The sequence below is a fragment of the Aulonocara stuartgranti genome (assembly GCF_965226115.1).
Source record: "Aulonocara stuartgranti genome assembly, chromosome: 3".
Lineage (NCBI taxonomy): Eukaryota > Metazoa > Chordata > Actinopteri > Cichliformes > Cichlidae > Aulonocara > Aulonocara stuartgranti.
The window spans coordinates 73,318,360-73,334,293 of NC_138941.1; the positions used below are offsets into that span (position 1 = coordinate 73,318,360).

The following is a 15,934-nucleotide window of genomic DNA, read 5'->3' on the forward strand; positions in this document are numbered from 1 at the left end:
AAGTAGAGATAGTGTCTGTCTCCCGAATCCAAACTGGAAGCTGGTTCCACAGAAGAGGGGCCTGAAAACTGAAGACTCTCCCTCCCATTCTACTTTTAAATACTCTAGGAACAACATGTAGGGGTGGTCTCATTTGCCTGGGTTCCTTAATAGTGAATGAAGGCATTCTCTGAAACTTATAGGTCTGGCGGCTTCCTGGGCCCTAAAGAGCTGTGGTTGTAGTTTTGGAGGGTCTGGGTTTCTGCCTCAGTTCGTGGTGGTGGGGGACTGGGGTGGGTGCTGCCTAGCGATCTTGGTGTGTGGGGCCTGAAGTGCTTGTGGTCATGGGTCCTTTTCTCCTTTTCTTTTCTCTAGTTGGGTGGCTGACCTCTTCTAGGTAGGTTTGGGTGTGGGGCATCGGGCCCTGGCGCCCTGGTCGCCTGTTCTCTAGCTTGGTATCTTTTTGTGCTCGGTTAGTCTGCACCCCTTTTGGCTGCCTCACTGTGTAGGGTGGTTGTGCCATGCTAGGATTTCAGGCCTGTACCTTGGGGACTTATGGGTGCCTGCAGGCCCATTGTGTGAGATGGGATGGGGTGTCCATGTGAGGGAGTAACCAGTGCTGAGTGCAGCTTGTCCCAGACCCAGACTAGTGTGTCTTGTTCCTTTCTGGTGTTGTGACACAGTCACAGCCCTAAGACGCGGGACTCATCTACACACTATAGTCTACTCTCTGTGGTGGGAGGAGTTATTTCCTGGCTCTCCATGTTTAGCTGTTTTTTGTAAAAAGAAATAGTTAACAAACAATGTTAGCCTTTTCTGCAGCTATAGGGCATATATGGTATCAATGTTTGATGGACGCAGTGCTTAAACAATGGAAAAAACACTAACTTTGTCCAAAAATGTCTCATGTTTAGCTGTTTTCCACTTTTTCTTTGGTCATTTTAGGCTTTTGGACCAGGGTGAAGGGAGTATCTGCCATCAAACAAGAAGACAGCTGCATGTAACTACGACGGTGTTTGCTAGTTCACCTTACATGCATTAATTTAATAACGTGGTTAGCCTACTCAACGTAAATTACACACAAACAACATTAAGCTACTCGCCCAGAGAAGAACAGCTGCTGCTGCCATCATCATCCATCATCATTTCTGCTGCACTGGCAGGGCTAGGGGCCAGGACTCTCCTCTTCAGGTTCTTAGGAGATGTTGCTAACTCTGGGTCCGATAACAGGCACCACACCCGCAGTAGATGTGCACGGTGTGAGGTCTCGCAGCAAGCTATCAAATACCGTGCATTTCTCGGCTTTAAAAAAAAAAGCACTATACATCACCAGGTTCGTCATCAGATTCAAGGTGTTACCTCCTTTGCACAGTATCACCTTAAAGCACTTGTTGCAGGCTGCTGAGTTTGCATCTTTTGCTGTGAAGTACAGCCAGACTTTTGACCGCTTCACCTTGGGCATTTTTACTTGTTGGTTCCAGGGCCGGTGGTTGGACATTGTGGTGTGGTAGTTCACCGGCTTCCTTGGTGGCCAGGGGTGGCTTTGAGCTCTTCCATGTCAGGAGGTAACTGTCTTGTGTACTGGGCAGTTCTTCAGCACATGGAGCACTGGGACCCTGGTCTCGGCTCTCACCTATAGTGGGATCTGCTGCTCATCGACTGGCCCTCTGGGGCTGTCACTCTTTGGCCATAGGTGCCCATCTAGGGCCTCTTCCCTTTTTCCTTCTTGCCCTGCCGTAGACAGGATCATACTCTATACAACATATATTGTAATAACCAAAATAGCATGCATAGACGATATACTGTTATCGCTACGTGTTGGATACACTGTGTATGTTAACGCAGGTCAACAGCAAGCCAAACTCAATTTTCATGAGCCAGGAAACTGAGCGTCTTGCTCCTTTATTACAGTCTTCTCGACGGCTTACAACTTTTACAACTGTGGGTTGAATAGCTCGATGAAAGTTCTGAGTGAAACTAAAAAATAAACCAGAAAATAAAATATCCTTTAGCTCTTTAACATTGTGAAATAAATGCAGAAAAGAAATAGTTAGTAATAGAAAACATGTATCAAAGTTAGTCTTAGCTGCTAAGTAATGATAAACAGTAGTTTTAACAATCCTCTGATATGCATATTCGATTGCTAGCATCATTGCTATGTTAATAGACCATGCTCTAAGCAAAAACCGATTCTGGGATAAGGCTAATTTCTGGTACAAACACATTCACACAACGATCTCTAAATCAGCATATAAAACATATAAAACAAACCAGAACATGTAATAAACTTACAGCCATTGCTTTTGATGATGTATATAAAGATTCAGGCCACAGGAGATGAAATTTAAACACAGATAGGCAGGTTTTCTGTACAATGCTTTTTTCCCAACTGACTGCAGCTCCTGCTTTCCACAATGCATTGCGATCACAGATTACTCCTTCAAAATAAGATACAGAAAAACTAATGCTGACTGTATAGAATATATTTTTAACTAAATGACTCTCTTCTTTAACATAAATTACCACAGTTGAAATATTACATTTTTATCACTATATTATTATGAACCATTTTTAATCTTTTACTTGGGACAGAGAAGACAAAATAAACAGTTAAACCTTAAACAAGGGGAGCCCATAGAGAATATACAGAGCTGATTTGGAAAAGCAAAATGTGTTTGGCACAACAGTGCATTCATATCATAATTCTGATTGCAAAGGCTGCCAGACAGAACTGGATTTTTAAAAAGAAAAAAAGGAAAAACTGAAATATCATCATCCTCAACTCTGCTCCACTGACACTGACACCTTCAACGGCAACACTTTCACTTCATCATCAGTGCTAATGTATGGGAACATCCTGTCAGTGAAAGTGTGTGTGAAGGTGTGTATGTGTGTGTTAGTATCAAGATCAGAGAACGACAGCTTTCCTCTGTTCCAGTCCAGATTCACTCTGATCCTCTGGATCATCTGTGCTGCGAGAGCAGTGGATCCTGCTAATGGAGACCATGCTGAGTATTTATCTTCCTCAAACCATATTATCCATAATCCAGACAGTATGCTTCCCTTCCTCTGCACAGACTCTGCTAGAACACCCAGTCCCCACCATGTACTGTCTCCAACTTCAATATCCCAGCTGTGAGTCCCTGAGTTAAAGCCCTCAGAGCCCAGGACAGAGCTGTAATAATCAAATCTCTCTGGATTATCAGGAAGCTGCTGCCTCTCTCCTCGTCGTCTCACACTGGTCAAATCTTCAGACAGGATGAGTTTTGGATGAGCAGTGTTTGGGTCCAGAATGAGAGGAGTGTAGGAGACCATGTCCTTCATGTTGTTCCAGATGTTGAAGGTCAGGTTGCCCAGGTGTTTGGCCTGGTCTATCAGAGCTCCTGAGGGCAGCTGTGGATCATCCAGCAGGGGGCAGCGCTGGACTCTTTCCACTGCAGCCTTGTAGTTGTGCAGGAATGAGACGTCTTCAGCTCTCAGCTCCTCCTCTGTGGCTCTGACTGTGTCTGAAAGAGCTGCTATCTCTCTGCTCAGAGCCTCCATCTTCTCCTTCATCATCCCACTCTTCTGCTCCTCTTCCTCCCTCAGTGCAGCCAGCCTGGCCTCCTCTTCCTCTGCTAGAAACTGGTGAAGCTTCTTAAACTGCTCCTTAATCTGCCTCTCTGTGTGTCGGGCCTGGACCTTAATGTGTTCTGCTGTTTCATCAAACTTCACTTGAACTCGTTTGCAAACCTTTAACTTCTTCTTTAAGGGCTCCAGAGTTTCCTGAAGTTCCTTCTTGTGTTGTTGTGCAGCTTCATCGATGGGTCTGAATCTGTGATTGGTGTGTTTTTCTGTTTCTCTGCAGATGTGACACACTGGCACTATGCTCTGCTCTCTGAAGACCTCCTGACAGACCGGACAGCAGAGATCCTCCTCTGATCTGGAAGCCATTGAGTCTGCGAGTGAAGCTGAAAACAGCAGACAGGAAGTACAGTCAGTCCTGGCTCCCCTCCCTCCTCTACCACCTTCACTGAAACTTCCTTTGAGTCGTGTTTTTGCTCAAACTCACATTCAGTGTGTGGAGCGTCAGCAGCTTGAAGCAGCAGTGTTGGAGTTTTCCACTTTTCTCTCCTGTAGCTGGACTCACTCAGAGGAAGCTGCTAGTTTGGACCAAATGTGAGTGTGATTCCAGTGTTGTTGTTACAGCCCTTACAACTCAGAGTGTTTTATTCCAAAGTTCAGACTGCCAGAAGCTACAAAAGTTATTGATTAACAGCGTTTATCTCATTTCACTTGCACAGGTCAGTGCATGAAATCAGCTGTTTGAGAACGTTTAGCATCAATGTGCTGCAGGAGCATGAAAACATGATGTTGCTTTTTTCTGCTTTGGTGGATAATTTACAGTATAGAGGCATGAACAAAGTACATTATATAATTCATTGTATGAATAGCCTCTTTGGGCAGCTTTGATAGTGTTGTTTTTGTTGCAAAGTAAGCAAAGCATTTCATCGTGAATCACGTGCAATTAAAACAGAAGAATACCTCGATAAAAACTCGGTCATTCAGTTCAGAAAATTACAAAAAGGTTGGATCTGTTCATCTGGACGTAGCGTTTTTAGTCAGAGAAATGTTTCGTCACTCATCCAAGTGACTTCTTCAGTATCAACTGACTGGAGGTTTCCCCAAATCTTATAAACAGTACATTTGCACAATAACTAAAACCCACCCACAGACTAACAATAGGCTGTAACCTCAGCTTTGTGATCATTAATATTCAAATTGTCACAGCCATCAATCAAAAACGATCGATCAGTGGTCTTTGATCAAGACTTTTGGGGTTTTATTTACCTGGGTGATTGAGCATGCTTTAAGAAAAGTTATGAAAATAATTTGTTAAATATGTTTTTTACAGTAAAAAAAACCCTTTTCTACTCAGATGTTAGTTGTTGTAATAGTTTTATTACAACATTTTGCCACATTGCCTTTTTCATAAGTTGGCCTACTCTTTTTAGTTTTATCAATATTGGCAATAGTGAGAGGTGTTATTGTTGGGTTCGAATATATTTGATATAGGTCATCGAATTAATGCAAATTTCATGTTTTTAGCTGTTATAATCTGATGAGCAATATTTTATTTTATTTTTTTGTTGTTTCATTTTTCAATTTTTCCCCCCTGGACATGATTCAGCCAATACCGAGAGAGGAAATCTGTGCAGCACAGCGGCAAGACCCCGTGATAGGTATAATGTATGAGTCTGTAGTGCAAAACAAAAGGCCCACCACACAGGAAATTAAAACTGAGAGCACTGAGTTTAAAGCATTAGCTAGAGAGTGGAGCAAACTAAAAATCAGAGAGGATGGAACTATGTTCAGAGAGACTCGACACAAAAAACAACTAGTTCTCCCCTCAGCTTACCACCCGCTAGTGCTCAATGAACTACACCAACAAATGGGTCACTTGGGATCAGAAAGGACCCTTTCTTTTGGCCTAAGATGCAAAGAGACATTGAACACTTTGTCAGTAATGTTTGTGAGTGTCTCAAACAGAGGAAGCTAAACAGGCAGGCACGGGCACCTATGTTGAGCATAGAGACCACTCATCCATTTCAGTTGGTTTCAGTTGACTTTTTGCACCTGGAGCAATGCAAGGGGTGTGTGAATACATACTTGTAGTTATGGACCACTACACCCGCTTCGCTCAGGCCTATGCAACTACAAATAAGTCAGCTAAGACTGTAGCAGAAAAACTATTCAATGATTATTGTCTCAGGTTTGGTTTTCCAGAAAAACTACACCACGATTTGGGGCGAGAGTTTGAGAATAGACTATTGAACCATTTAAAAGAACTGGCTGGTGTTAAAGGGTCACACACTACTCCTTATCACCCACAAGGAAATGGGCAGACCGAAAGATTCAACAGGACCCTGCTCTCTATGTTAAGAACACTAACAGAGGAACAGAAAAGAGACTGGAAAAGCCACCTCCGTAAAGTTGTACATGCCTACAATTGTACTGTTAATGAGGCCACTGGCTACCCCCCTTTTCTCCTAATGTTTGGTAGGTCACCACGGTTACCGGTTGAGCTTCTCTTTGGTATTGAGCAGGAGGACAGTTCAGGCTCCTACCAGGACTATGTGGACAGATGGAGAAGGAGAATGGCTGAAGCTTGCACTGTCGCCTCCAAAAATGCAGCTAAGTCGGCTGGCCGAGGTAAAAGGTAAATTCCTATAATTTATAATCCTTATCTTTATAATCTCTTCTGCTATTTGCACATTCTTTACTGTAAATTCCTAAGTTAATTTGTAAATTTTTGTAGTAAATTGTAAATATTGTAAAACTTTTCTTCTGTCATTTAATGGTCGGGCATTGTACAGCTACAAGCATTTCACCCCCATGTCATACTGTGTATGGTTGTGTGTGTGTGACAAATAAAATTTGAATTTGAATTTGAATTTGAAAAGGCAGTACAACAAAAGTGTGCATGGTCCACCACTTCAAATAGGGAGTCGTGTCCTTGTTATGTTATGGAGAGGGGTGGGCCAGGTAAAATCCGCTCCTATTGGGAAGACAACATCTACATCATTAAAAGACAAAAGGGGGAGGACAGTCCTGTGTTTGAGTTAGAGCCAGAGAATGGTAAAGGCAGGACAAGGATTTTGCACAGGAATATGTTGTTGCCTTGCGATTTTCTTCCGCTCCCAGCAGATAAGGAGGCAACTGTAACTAGTACTAGAACAAGGAAAAAACATTATAACAAACGGAAACAAGCATGCATACAAGTGGGGAGTGAGGAGGAGGAGGAGGAGGACACAGATGAGTTTTCTGATGCGGTTTTCACCTGGCCTTATCCTGAGCCTCAGTGTTCACCCACATTGGACCCCACAGCGGCAGAGTTTATGCCACTAAGGGACGGGGTGAGCCAGATGAGTTTCCTCACATGTCAGGAGATGGCCAGGGGGACCCCAGCCAAACTGATGAGGAGAAGATGGACAATATGGAACCAGAGGATGTGGCTATTGTGGGTGCAGGGGAGGTGGACAGCAGCTCTGATGTCAAAGAGGCTTTGGAAACAGACCAGCCAAGTCCATACCCAAAGAGAGAAAGGAGGAGACCACAGACTTTGACCTATAGTAAACTTGGACAACCAAGTCTTGAAGAAAGAATAGTGGCCACTAAATGTGTGAATGTTCAGGGTTACTGGCAACCTTGGTAAAAGAGGAAGATATAATATTTACACTTTGTACCCCTATTTCAGATGGTAACAAATGTACCTATGTTGATTGAGATATCGTGACACATGGATTGCAGGCCGAACATGTGTATGAGTAAAGGGAAGATGCTCAGTGTTCAGATGAGATGTGGACAAAGTTAACGCCCTTACAGTACAAATAGCATGGTAATTTGATAGACTGAATGTTAGACTAAAAAAAAACAACTAAACTGATATAAAAGGAGTACAGGGAGTGCAGAATTATTAGGCAAGTTGTATTTTTGAGGAATTATTGTTGAATTATTATTGAACAACAACCATGTTCTCTGGGGCAGGGATAGCTCAGTAGGTAGAGTGGTGGCCCCATGATCGGAAGGTCGGGGGTTCGACTCCACTGAACGGCTACTCTGAGGTACCCCTGAGCAAGGTACCATCCCTACACACTGCTCCCCGGGCGCTGCATTGGTGGCTGCCCACTGCTTCACTTGGTGAATGGGTTAAATGCAGAGGAACTATTTCCCTATGGGGACTAACACACACACTTTACACTCAATGAACCCAAAAAACTCATTAATATCAAAGCTGGATGTTTTTGGAAGTAGTTTTTAGTTTGTTTTTAGTTTTAGCTATTTTAGGGGGATATCTGTGTGTGCAGGTGACTATTACTGTGCATAATTATTAGGCAACTTAACAAAAAACAAATATATACCCATTTCAATTATTTATTTTTACCAGTGAAACCAATATAACATCTCCACATTCACAAATATACATTTCTGACATTCAAAAACAAAACAAAAACAAATCAGCGACCAATATAGCCACCTTTCTTTGCAAGGACACTCAAAAGCCTGCCATCCATGGATTCTGTCAGTGTTTTGATCTGTTCACCATCAACATTGCATGCAGCAGCAACCACAGCCTCCCAGACACTGTTCAGAGAGGTGTACTGTTTTCCCTCCTTGTAAATCTCACATTTGATGATGGACCACAGGTTCTCAATGGGGTTCAGATCAGGTGAACAAGGTGGCCATGTCATTAGTTTTTCTTCTTTTATACCCTTTCTTGCCAGCCACGCTGTGGAGTACTTGGACGCGTGTGATGGAGCATTGTCCTGCATGAAAATCATGTTGTTCTTGAAGGATGCAGACTTCTTCCTGTACCACTGCTTGAAGAAGGTGTCTTCCAGAAACTGGCAGTAGGACTGGGAGTTGAGCTTGACTCCATCCTCAACCCGAAAAGGCCCCACAAGCTCATCTTTGATGATACCAGCCCAAACCAGTACTCCACCTCCACCTTGCTGGCGTCTGAGTCGGACTGGAGCTCTCTGTCAGTCCTAGTTTTACTGGATCTCAGTGCAGCATTTGATACAGTTGACCACAACATATTACTCAAACGACTGGAGAACTGGACAGGTCTTTCAGGAACTGTACTAAACTGGTTCAAAACATACTTAGAAAACAGGAAATACTTTGTATCAATAGGTAACTTCACATCTGAGCAGACAAGTATCACATGTGGAGTTCCCCAAGGTTCCATCTTGGGACCCCTTCTGTTTAACATCTACATGCTCCCACTGGCACAGATTATAAACAACAACAAAATAAACTATCACAGCTATGCAGATGACACACAAATATATATCACAATGTCACCAGGAGACCGAGGCCCTGTACAGGCTCTTGGTAAATGCATTGAGGAAATCAATGACTGGTTGTGCCACAATTTTCTCCAGCTAAACAAAAACAAAACTGAAGTAATAGTCTTTGGCGCCAAAGAAAAACGATTACAGGTCACCAGAGAACTTCAATCTATACATCTAAAAACCACAAACCAGGCGAGAAATTTGGGTGTAGTGATGGATGCAGACCTAAACTTAGAAAAACACATTAAGACAATAACAAAGTCAGCTTACTATCACCTCAAGAATATTTCAAGGATAAAAGATCTGATGTCTCAACAGGACCTGGAAAAACTAGTCCATGCATTCATCTTTAGTAGGCTTGATTACTGTAACAGCATCTTTACAGGTCTACCTAAAAAAATCAGTCAGACAACTACAGCTCATTCAGAACTCTGCTGCTCGAGTCCTCACTAAGACCAAAAAAGTGGACCACATCAGTCCAGCTCTGAGGTCTTTACACTGGCTGCCTGTCCGTCAGAGGATAGACTTTAAAGTTCTGATGCTGGTCTATAAAGCTCTGAATGGTTTAGGACCAAAATACATCAATGACCTCCTGACCCAGTATGAACCTTCCAGATCCCTCAGGTCATCTGGATCCGGTCTTTTATCAGTTCCCAGAGTCAGAACCAGACACGGAGAAGCTGCATTCAGCTTTTATGCTCCTTTTATCTGGAACAAACTCCCAGAAAGCCTCAGATCAGCTGAAACACTCAGTTTATTTAAATCCAGGTTGAAGACTCACCTGTTCTCAGCTGCATTTGAATAAAGCACCAAATCCACACTTTAAGCTTAAATTTCAAAACTTACATTTAACTACTGATTTTATCTACTGTTCTGATTTTATCTGTTTTGATTTTATATACTGTTTTGTTTGTTTGTTTGTTAATTAGTTAGTTAGTTTATTTGCTTGTTTTAATCAATTTTAAATCATGCTTTTTATTTGTTCTTGTTTCTAATGTCTCTGTAAAGCACTTTGAATCACCTTGTTGTTGAATTGTGCTATACAAATAAACTTGCCTTGCCTTGCCTTGCCTTGCCCTTTACCAATCTAGCCACGGGCCCATCCATCTGGCCCATCAAGACTCACTCTCATTTCATCAGTCCATAAAACCTTAGAAAAACCAGTCTTGAGATATTTCTTGGCCCAGTCTTGATGTTTCAGCTTGTGTGTCTTGTTCAGAGGTGGTCGTCTTTCAGCCTTTCTTACCTTGGCCATGTCTCTGAGTATTGCACACCTTGTGCTTTTGGGCACTCCAGTGATGTTGCAGCTCTGAAATATGGCCAAACTGGTGGCAAGTGGCATCTTGGCAGCTGCACGCTTGACTTTTCTCAGTTCATGGGCAGTTATTTTGCGCCTTGGTTTTTCCACACACTTATTGCGACCCTGTTGACTATTTTGAATGAAACGCTTGATTGTTCGATGATCACGCCTCAGAAGCTTTGCAATTTTGAGACTGCTGCATCCCTCTGCAAGATATCTCAGTATTTTTGACTTTTCTGAGCCTGTCAAGTCCTTCTTTTGACCCATTTTGCCAAAGGAAAGGACGTTGCCTAATAATTATGCACACCTGATATAGGGTGTTGATGTCATTAGACCACACCCCTTCTCATTACAGAGAAGCACATCACCTAATATGCTTAATTGGTAGTAGGCTTTTGAGCCTATACAGCTTGGAGTAAGACAACATGCATGAAGAGGATGATGTGGACAAAATACTCATTTGCCTAATAATTCTGCACTCCCTGTATACACAACTACAGTGCACGGTAGTTTGGGTAACTTTTAAAAAAATGGTGTAATGTAACCTGGTAAATAGTCCATGCCATTCTATTGTTCTCTATGGATTGTAGATTGAAAGGCACATTTATGTCGGGACGACATTTCTCGAGTCGGGGAGAGTGTGAGAGATACACATATTGACGGGGTCGGGTTATGTTAAAAAGTATAAATTGTTATACTTTGTTCATTGGTTGAAAGGTATCCCACACTTCTTTTTTTTCTTGCTTGTTTGTTCTGGTGTATTTTTCATTTGAACTGTTATTGTGCCAGAGTACTCATATTTACAATATGGCATTGAACGCCCCATTGGTGTGTCAGGAAAACTCTTTTGTACGTAGGTTCCTTGAAGGGGATTGGAGTCGTTCTCTTTTTCCACTGCAGCCAAGGGCTAGGAGTTGAAGAGGAGTTGCTGTATGTTTTTGTCATCGATCTGATTTTGAAATAAAGCATATGCAGTGAGAAAGCAACTCCCGGAGTCATCCCTGCCTTAAAGCTGCAACAAATGAAATCATTAAAAATTATTTGGTGTTTTAGTCTCTTTAATTATTCTTTTTTTTTAAATATATTTTTTTTATTAGTTTTTCTGTTTTCACAAATAGTACATAGTTACATAACATAATAGAGTGTACAATTCAGAACCAAAAATAAATAAATAAATAAAAACTAACAAAAAATAAAAATAAATAAACAAAACAAAAACAGACTGATAACTAAGCACAGAACACCAGCTCAGTTCCATCTAAAAATAAATAAATAAATAAATAAAGAGAGAATACAATACAGTACAATACCTGTGGTCCCAATAGTACGTTGCAGTTTGAACACTCAAGAGAATCCTTGTAACATAATATTAGAAACATCAGGTTCCACATAATTCTAGTATGGTTCCCACACCTTAAAGAATTGATCTATTTTTGAATGCAGTATACATGTAAGATATTCCTTTTTTTTTTTTCTTTTTTTTTTGCCTGTCCCGTTTGGCTCTTTTGCCATCAGAATTATTGTCTAAAGGCAAAGAAAGATGCCCAACGGATTTACTTTACCAAATTGACCATCCCAGCCTTGCCGTAATGGTCCATTTGATTCACCTTTTATTGTTTATTTTATTTTCACTTGCTGAATACGGGACAGACTTGACTGGGGGAAAGAAGGGGAGAAAGAAAGAGGGAAAGAGAAACAGCTGAGAAGAGGGACGGGGGAGAAGGGCAAAAGACAAAAACCAACAGAATGAGCAGAAAAAAAAAAGAAATAAAAAATGCATATATCAATCACCTGGATCACCTGCTGAGAAAGAAAAAAGAAAACAAGCAGAAGCGAACAAGAGTAATAGAATAAACAACATCACAATGATATATGGGAATATGACAGTAAATACTAAATATTAAACATTATTGTGCAGCACATAAGATCAACAGAACACAGTGTGCTTTGAGGTAGGAGCCAAAAGGGGTGTAGTTTGTGGGTGTGATCACCCGTGTGTACACCTGTGAGCATGGACGCGCTTGTTTTTTTAAAAGGTTCCTTCATGTAATGATCTGCTAGAGGGTGTGGGGGGGCCACAGCCCCGTCCTCCAGGGCATGAAGCAGGTATGGAGGAGATCAAACCTCCAGACATCCAGAGGCCCCCAGAACACAAGAGACCAAGGAAGACCAACAGAGGGGCAGCCGCGCCACTGTCCCAGAAAGAGCTGAGGAGAGTCCCAGATGAGGGCTCACTCAGCAGCCGCGGAGCAGAAGCCAGGGGGAGTTGCAGTGACGCGCCCGTGAGCTCCGCCGGCAGCCAGCTGCGCCTGAGTGACCGAGGGCACCCCACCTCCGAAGTGGCCCGAGCGAGCCCCAGGCTCCAGGCCCCGATAAGCGGCCGCCAAGGAGTGAGCCGGTGTGTACCTGGACGCCCACCCCCGGACACAAAGAACCACCAACGCACCGACACCTGAGGGAGTCCGCCACTGTGGCGGACATGTAAGATATTCCAATGGCACTAGATCCAACACTACTCTTTGCCAACCTTTAATAGTTGGTGCTTTTTCATAAATCCATTGGAGTAGTATATTCTTCCTTGCTGCATAGATGAGAACACAATGCAATCTCCTATTATTCTTGGATATTAATCGCCGGCTGGGGAGGGCCAGTATGAGAGACAGAGGGTCCATCTCCAATTCACAACTGAAAATCTTCTCCATTTCAGATAACACATTAGACCAATATTCTTGCAATTTCAAACATGACCAGAAGCTGTGAGTTAGGGTACCAATTTCTGTCTTACATTTGAGGCACATTTAATTATTCTTAATATGATTCCACAAAAGCATAAAGAAAAAAATTGACTGAAAGTCTAAACTCTCCGGAACAGCTGCTTCAAATTCTTCTTTTTATATGTGACAGGTGAGACCTGACCTTTGCCGGTAGTTTTCCCTTTTTAGGCAACAGAACATGTCCCACTTGAGTTTCTGTAGTTTGGCAGAGGCTTAAAGTCATTTTTACTCTTGTAGAAGGAAACACTGTTTTATTCCTGCAGAGAAATGTGTAGTGGACTCCGCCACCACTTGCCGATACTTATTAGGGTGTGACCCTAACTTGTGAATAGGGATATTCCTGCTGTGGTCAACTGTTCAGTGTAAGTGATGTCCTGTTTTCATTTACAGATTGCCAAGATGCTGCTTTGCTTTGCCTGGATGGATTTTTGGCTGCAGGCCGAAGTCCCGAAACACCAGTGTTTGTTTTAATTTGTTTTAGACTGGTTTAACTCGACTGCAAAGAGCTGAAGATTATTGTGACAGCTGTGGCTGTCGATGTTGTTTTGTTTATTTGTTTGTTGTTTTTCTTCATTGTATCAGTAGGCTCCAATGTGTGTACTGATTGTAGTTGAGAGTGGTTTACTTTCTTTTTTTTAAAATATCGTTGCAGACAGCGAAGGCGCTCCATGGAAACTTTTCTTTTTCTTGCTGCTTTTGCATGCACCGTGGTGGTGAGCTTGGGTGGAGACGGCAATGATGAATTTTCCTTTTTATAGTGTTTTGCCCAGTTAGGGGAACTGACTATATACTTACAGCTGCATATACGCTGCAGCTCCATCCTATTGAAATAGGTACCTCCCTCTGGTCACATATTTTATTTATCTTTACCAAAATATGAGGAAATCAGGGGCAGCTCAAGACTTAAAAACCTGAACTACATGCTGGCCTTAAACTCGCTGCTTTATCAGCATCAAGGCGTTTATTTCTTTTCAGGGTTTTACTCCTGCTAAACAATAATCTCACAGATGAACTCAAACTGCACTGATTGTTTCAGTACGACTGTGAAAAACAGCCAAACACACCTGACTGCAGTCTTTAGCTGATGCCCAGTGTCTGATATTTTACACAAATTAGACTCCGAAATTAAATTAATCACCAAGGTAACAGCTTTCTGCTCCCAGCTAACATCAGAGAAATCCCGGAGACGCTGACGAGCTTTCATGTCTTCATCAACAGAGAGGAACCTGAGCTCAGCACACGTGTCCGTACCTGAGCCGTGTGAGTGTGTGTCGGGTCTCCGGCTGATATCCAGCAGTCTGCGCTGACGCTGGATCTCCTCCTCATACTGGACGATGGTTTTCTGAACCTCGCAGAAGATTTGTTGGCAAACAGCAGTCAGCCTCTCCTGTATGAACTCTCTCAGAGACTCAGCTGAACACATGGCTGCTGCGGCGACGCTGTTTTATTGGTGTTTGATCGACAGGAACAGGAGCGATACTTACTTTGTGTGTGAGCTCAGTCTGCTTCATAGGACGGCAGCCATGTCTGCGCACGTGCACCTCTTCTCCCACCGTCGCTGTCACTACCCGATCCGTACCGGAAACCCGATCGGTACCCCGCATGCGCAAATCTTACGTAACTTCCCCTCTTTGCCAACATTGCGACATTTAATATATTTGAACGATATGGTTAGCGCCCAGTTAGCACCTAGCATTTCTCAACAGCTCTGCCTCCTTTTCGACTACCGGAACATTTAAACAATGGATAATTCGTATACAAACAAATTCATGCTTTTCTCCTCAACAGAGAGCGTTCCCCGATTGAACAACAGCGCCGTAAAATAAGAAGAATGGCGCCTTATTACAGAGTTAATAATACAGACTTTGTAATATGTTACATAAAGATTCATGAGCCAGATGAAGTGTTTACTGACAATTCAGAATCAGATCAGAATCAGAAAGGGTTTTATTGCCAAATGTTGAGCAGGTTTACAACATTAGGAAATTGCTGCGGTGCTTCAGTGCAAACATACTGTCATAAATTACGCTTAAATAGACATGAAAAAAATAAAAATAAGAATAAGAATTAAAAGTGCTACGTAGATAGATATATACATGATATATACATGATATATACATGAGTGCAGGTGGTGATCAGTGCCAAACATGGAATGATTCAGTGAACACAGCGTAGGGTCATGTGTTCGTGGCGGGGACAGTCATATGGTTATTGTTCATGTGTCCAACAGCAGAGGGGAAGAAACTGTTCTTATGGCGAGAGGTTCTGGTGCGAATGGACCGGAGCCTCCTGCCTGAGGGGAGCAGGTCAAACAGACTGTGTCCAGGGTGAGAAGGGTCAGCTGAGATCCGAGCTGCACGCCGCAATGTCCTGGAGGTGTACAGGTCCTGCAAAGATGGGAGTCTGCAGCCAATCACCTTCTCAGCAGAGCGCACAACACGCTGCAGTCTCTGTTTGTCCCTGATAGTGGCTCCAGCGTACCACACGGTGATGGAGGAGGTGAGGATGGACTCGATGATTGCAGTGGAGAACTGCATCATCGTCCGTGTTGGCAGGTTGAATTTCTTCAGCTGCCTCAGGAAGTACATCCTCTGCTGGGCTTTCTTAATGACGGAGGTGATGGTGGACTCCCACTTCAGGTCCTGGGTGATGGTGGTACCCAGGAAGCGGAATGAGTCCACAGAGGTGATGGGGGTGTCAGTCAGGATGATGGGGGGGAGTGGAGCTGTGTGCTTCCTGAAGTCCACAATAATCTCCACTGTCTTCTGGGCATTCAGCACCAGGTTGTTGTGGCTGCACCAGGACACCAGACGTTCAACCTCCCTCCTGTAGGCAGACTCATCCCCGTCAGAGATGAGCCCAATGACGGTGGTGTCATCTGCGAACTTGATTAGCTTGACAGACTGGTGGGTGGAGGTGCAGCAGTTGGTGTACAGGGAGAAGAGCAGAGGAGAAAGAACACAGCCCTGAGGGGAGCCGGTGCTGATGGTCCGGGAGTCCGAGACATTCTTCCCCAGCCTCACGTGCTGCTTCCTGTCCGTCAG

General features: G+C 43.1%; 1 protein-coding gene across 1 annotated transcript; it reads right to left on the minus strand.

The window, feature by feature from the left end:
• Window positions 1–2,757: 2,757 nt before the first annotated feature.
• On the minus strand, window positions 2,758–14,313 carry LOC309703199 (nuclear factor 7, brain-like; the record flags this gene model as incomplete). The annotated part of the gene is made up of 2 exons (XM_082527911.1): window positions 2,758–3,929; window positions 14,142–14,313. 2 exons carry the CDS (start codon window positions 14,311–14,313, stop codon window positions 2,758–2,760), a joined length of 1,344 nt encoding a protein of 447 aa, XP_082384037.1.
• Window positions 14,314–15,934: the final 1,621 nt, after the last annotated feature.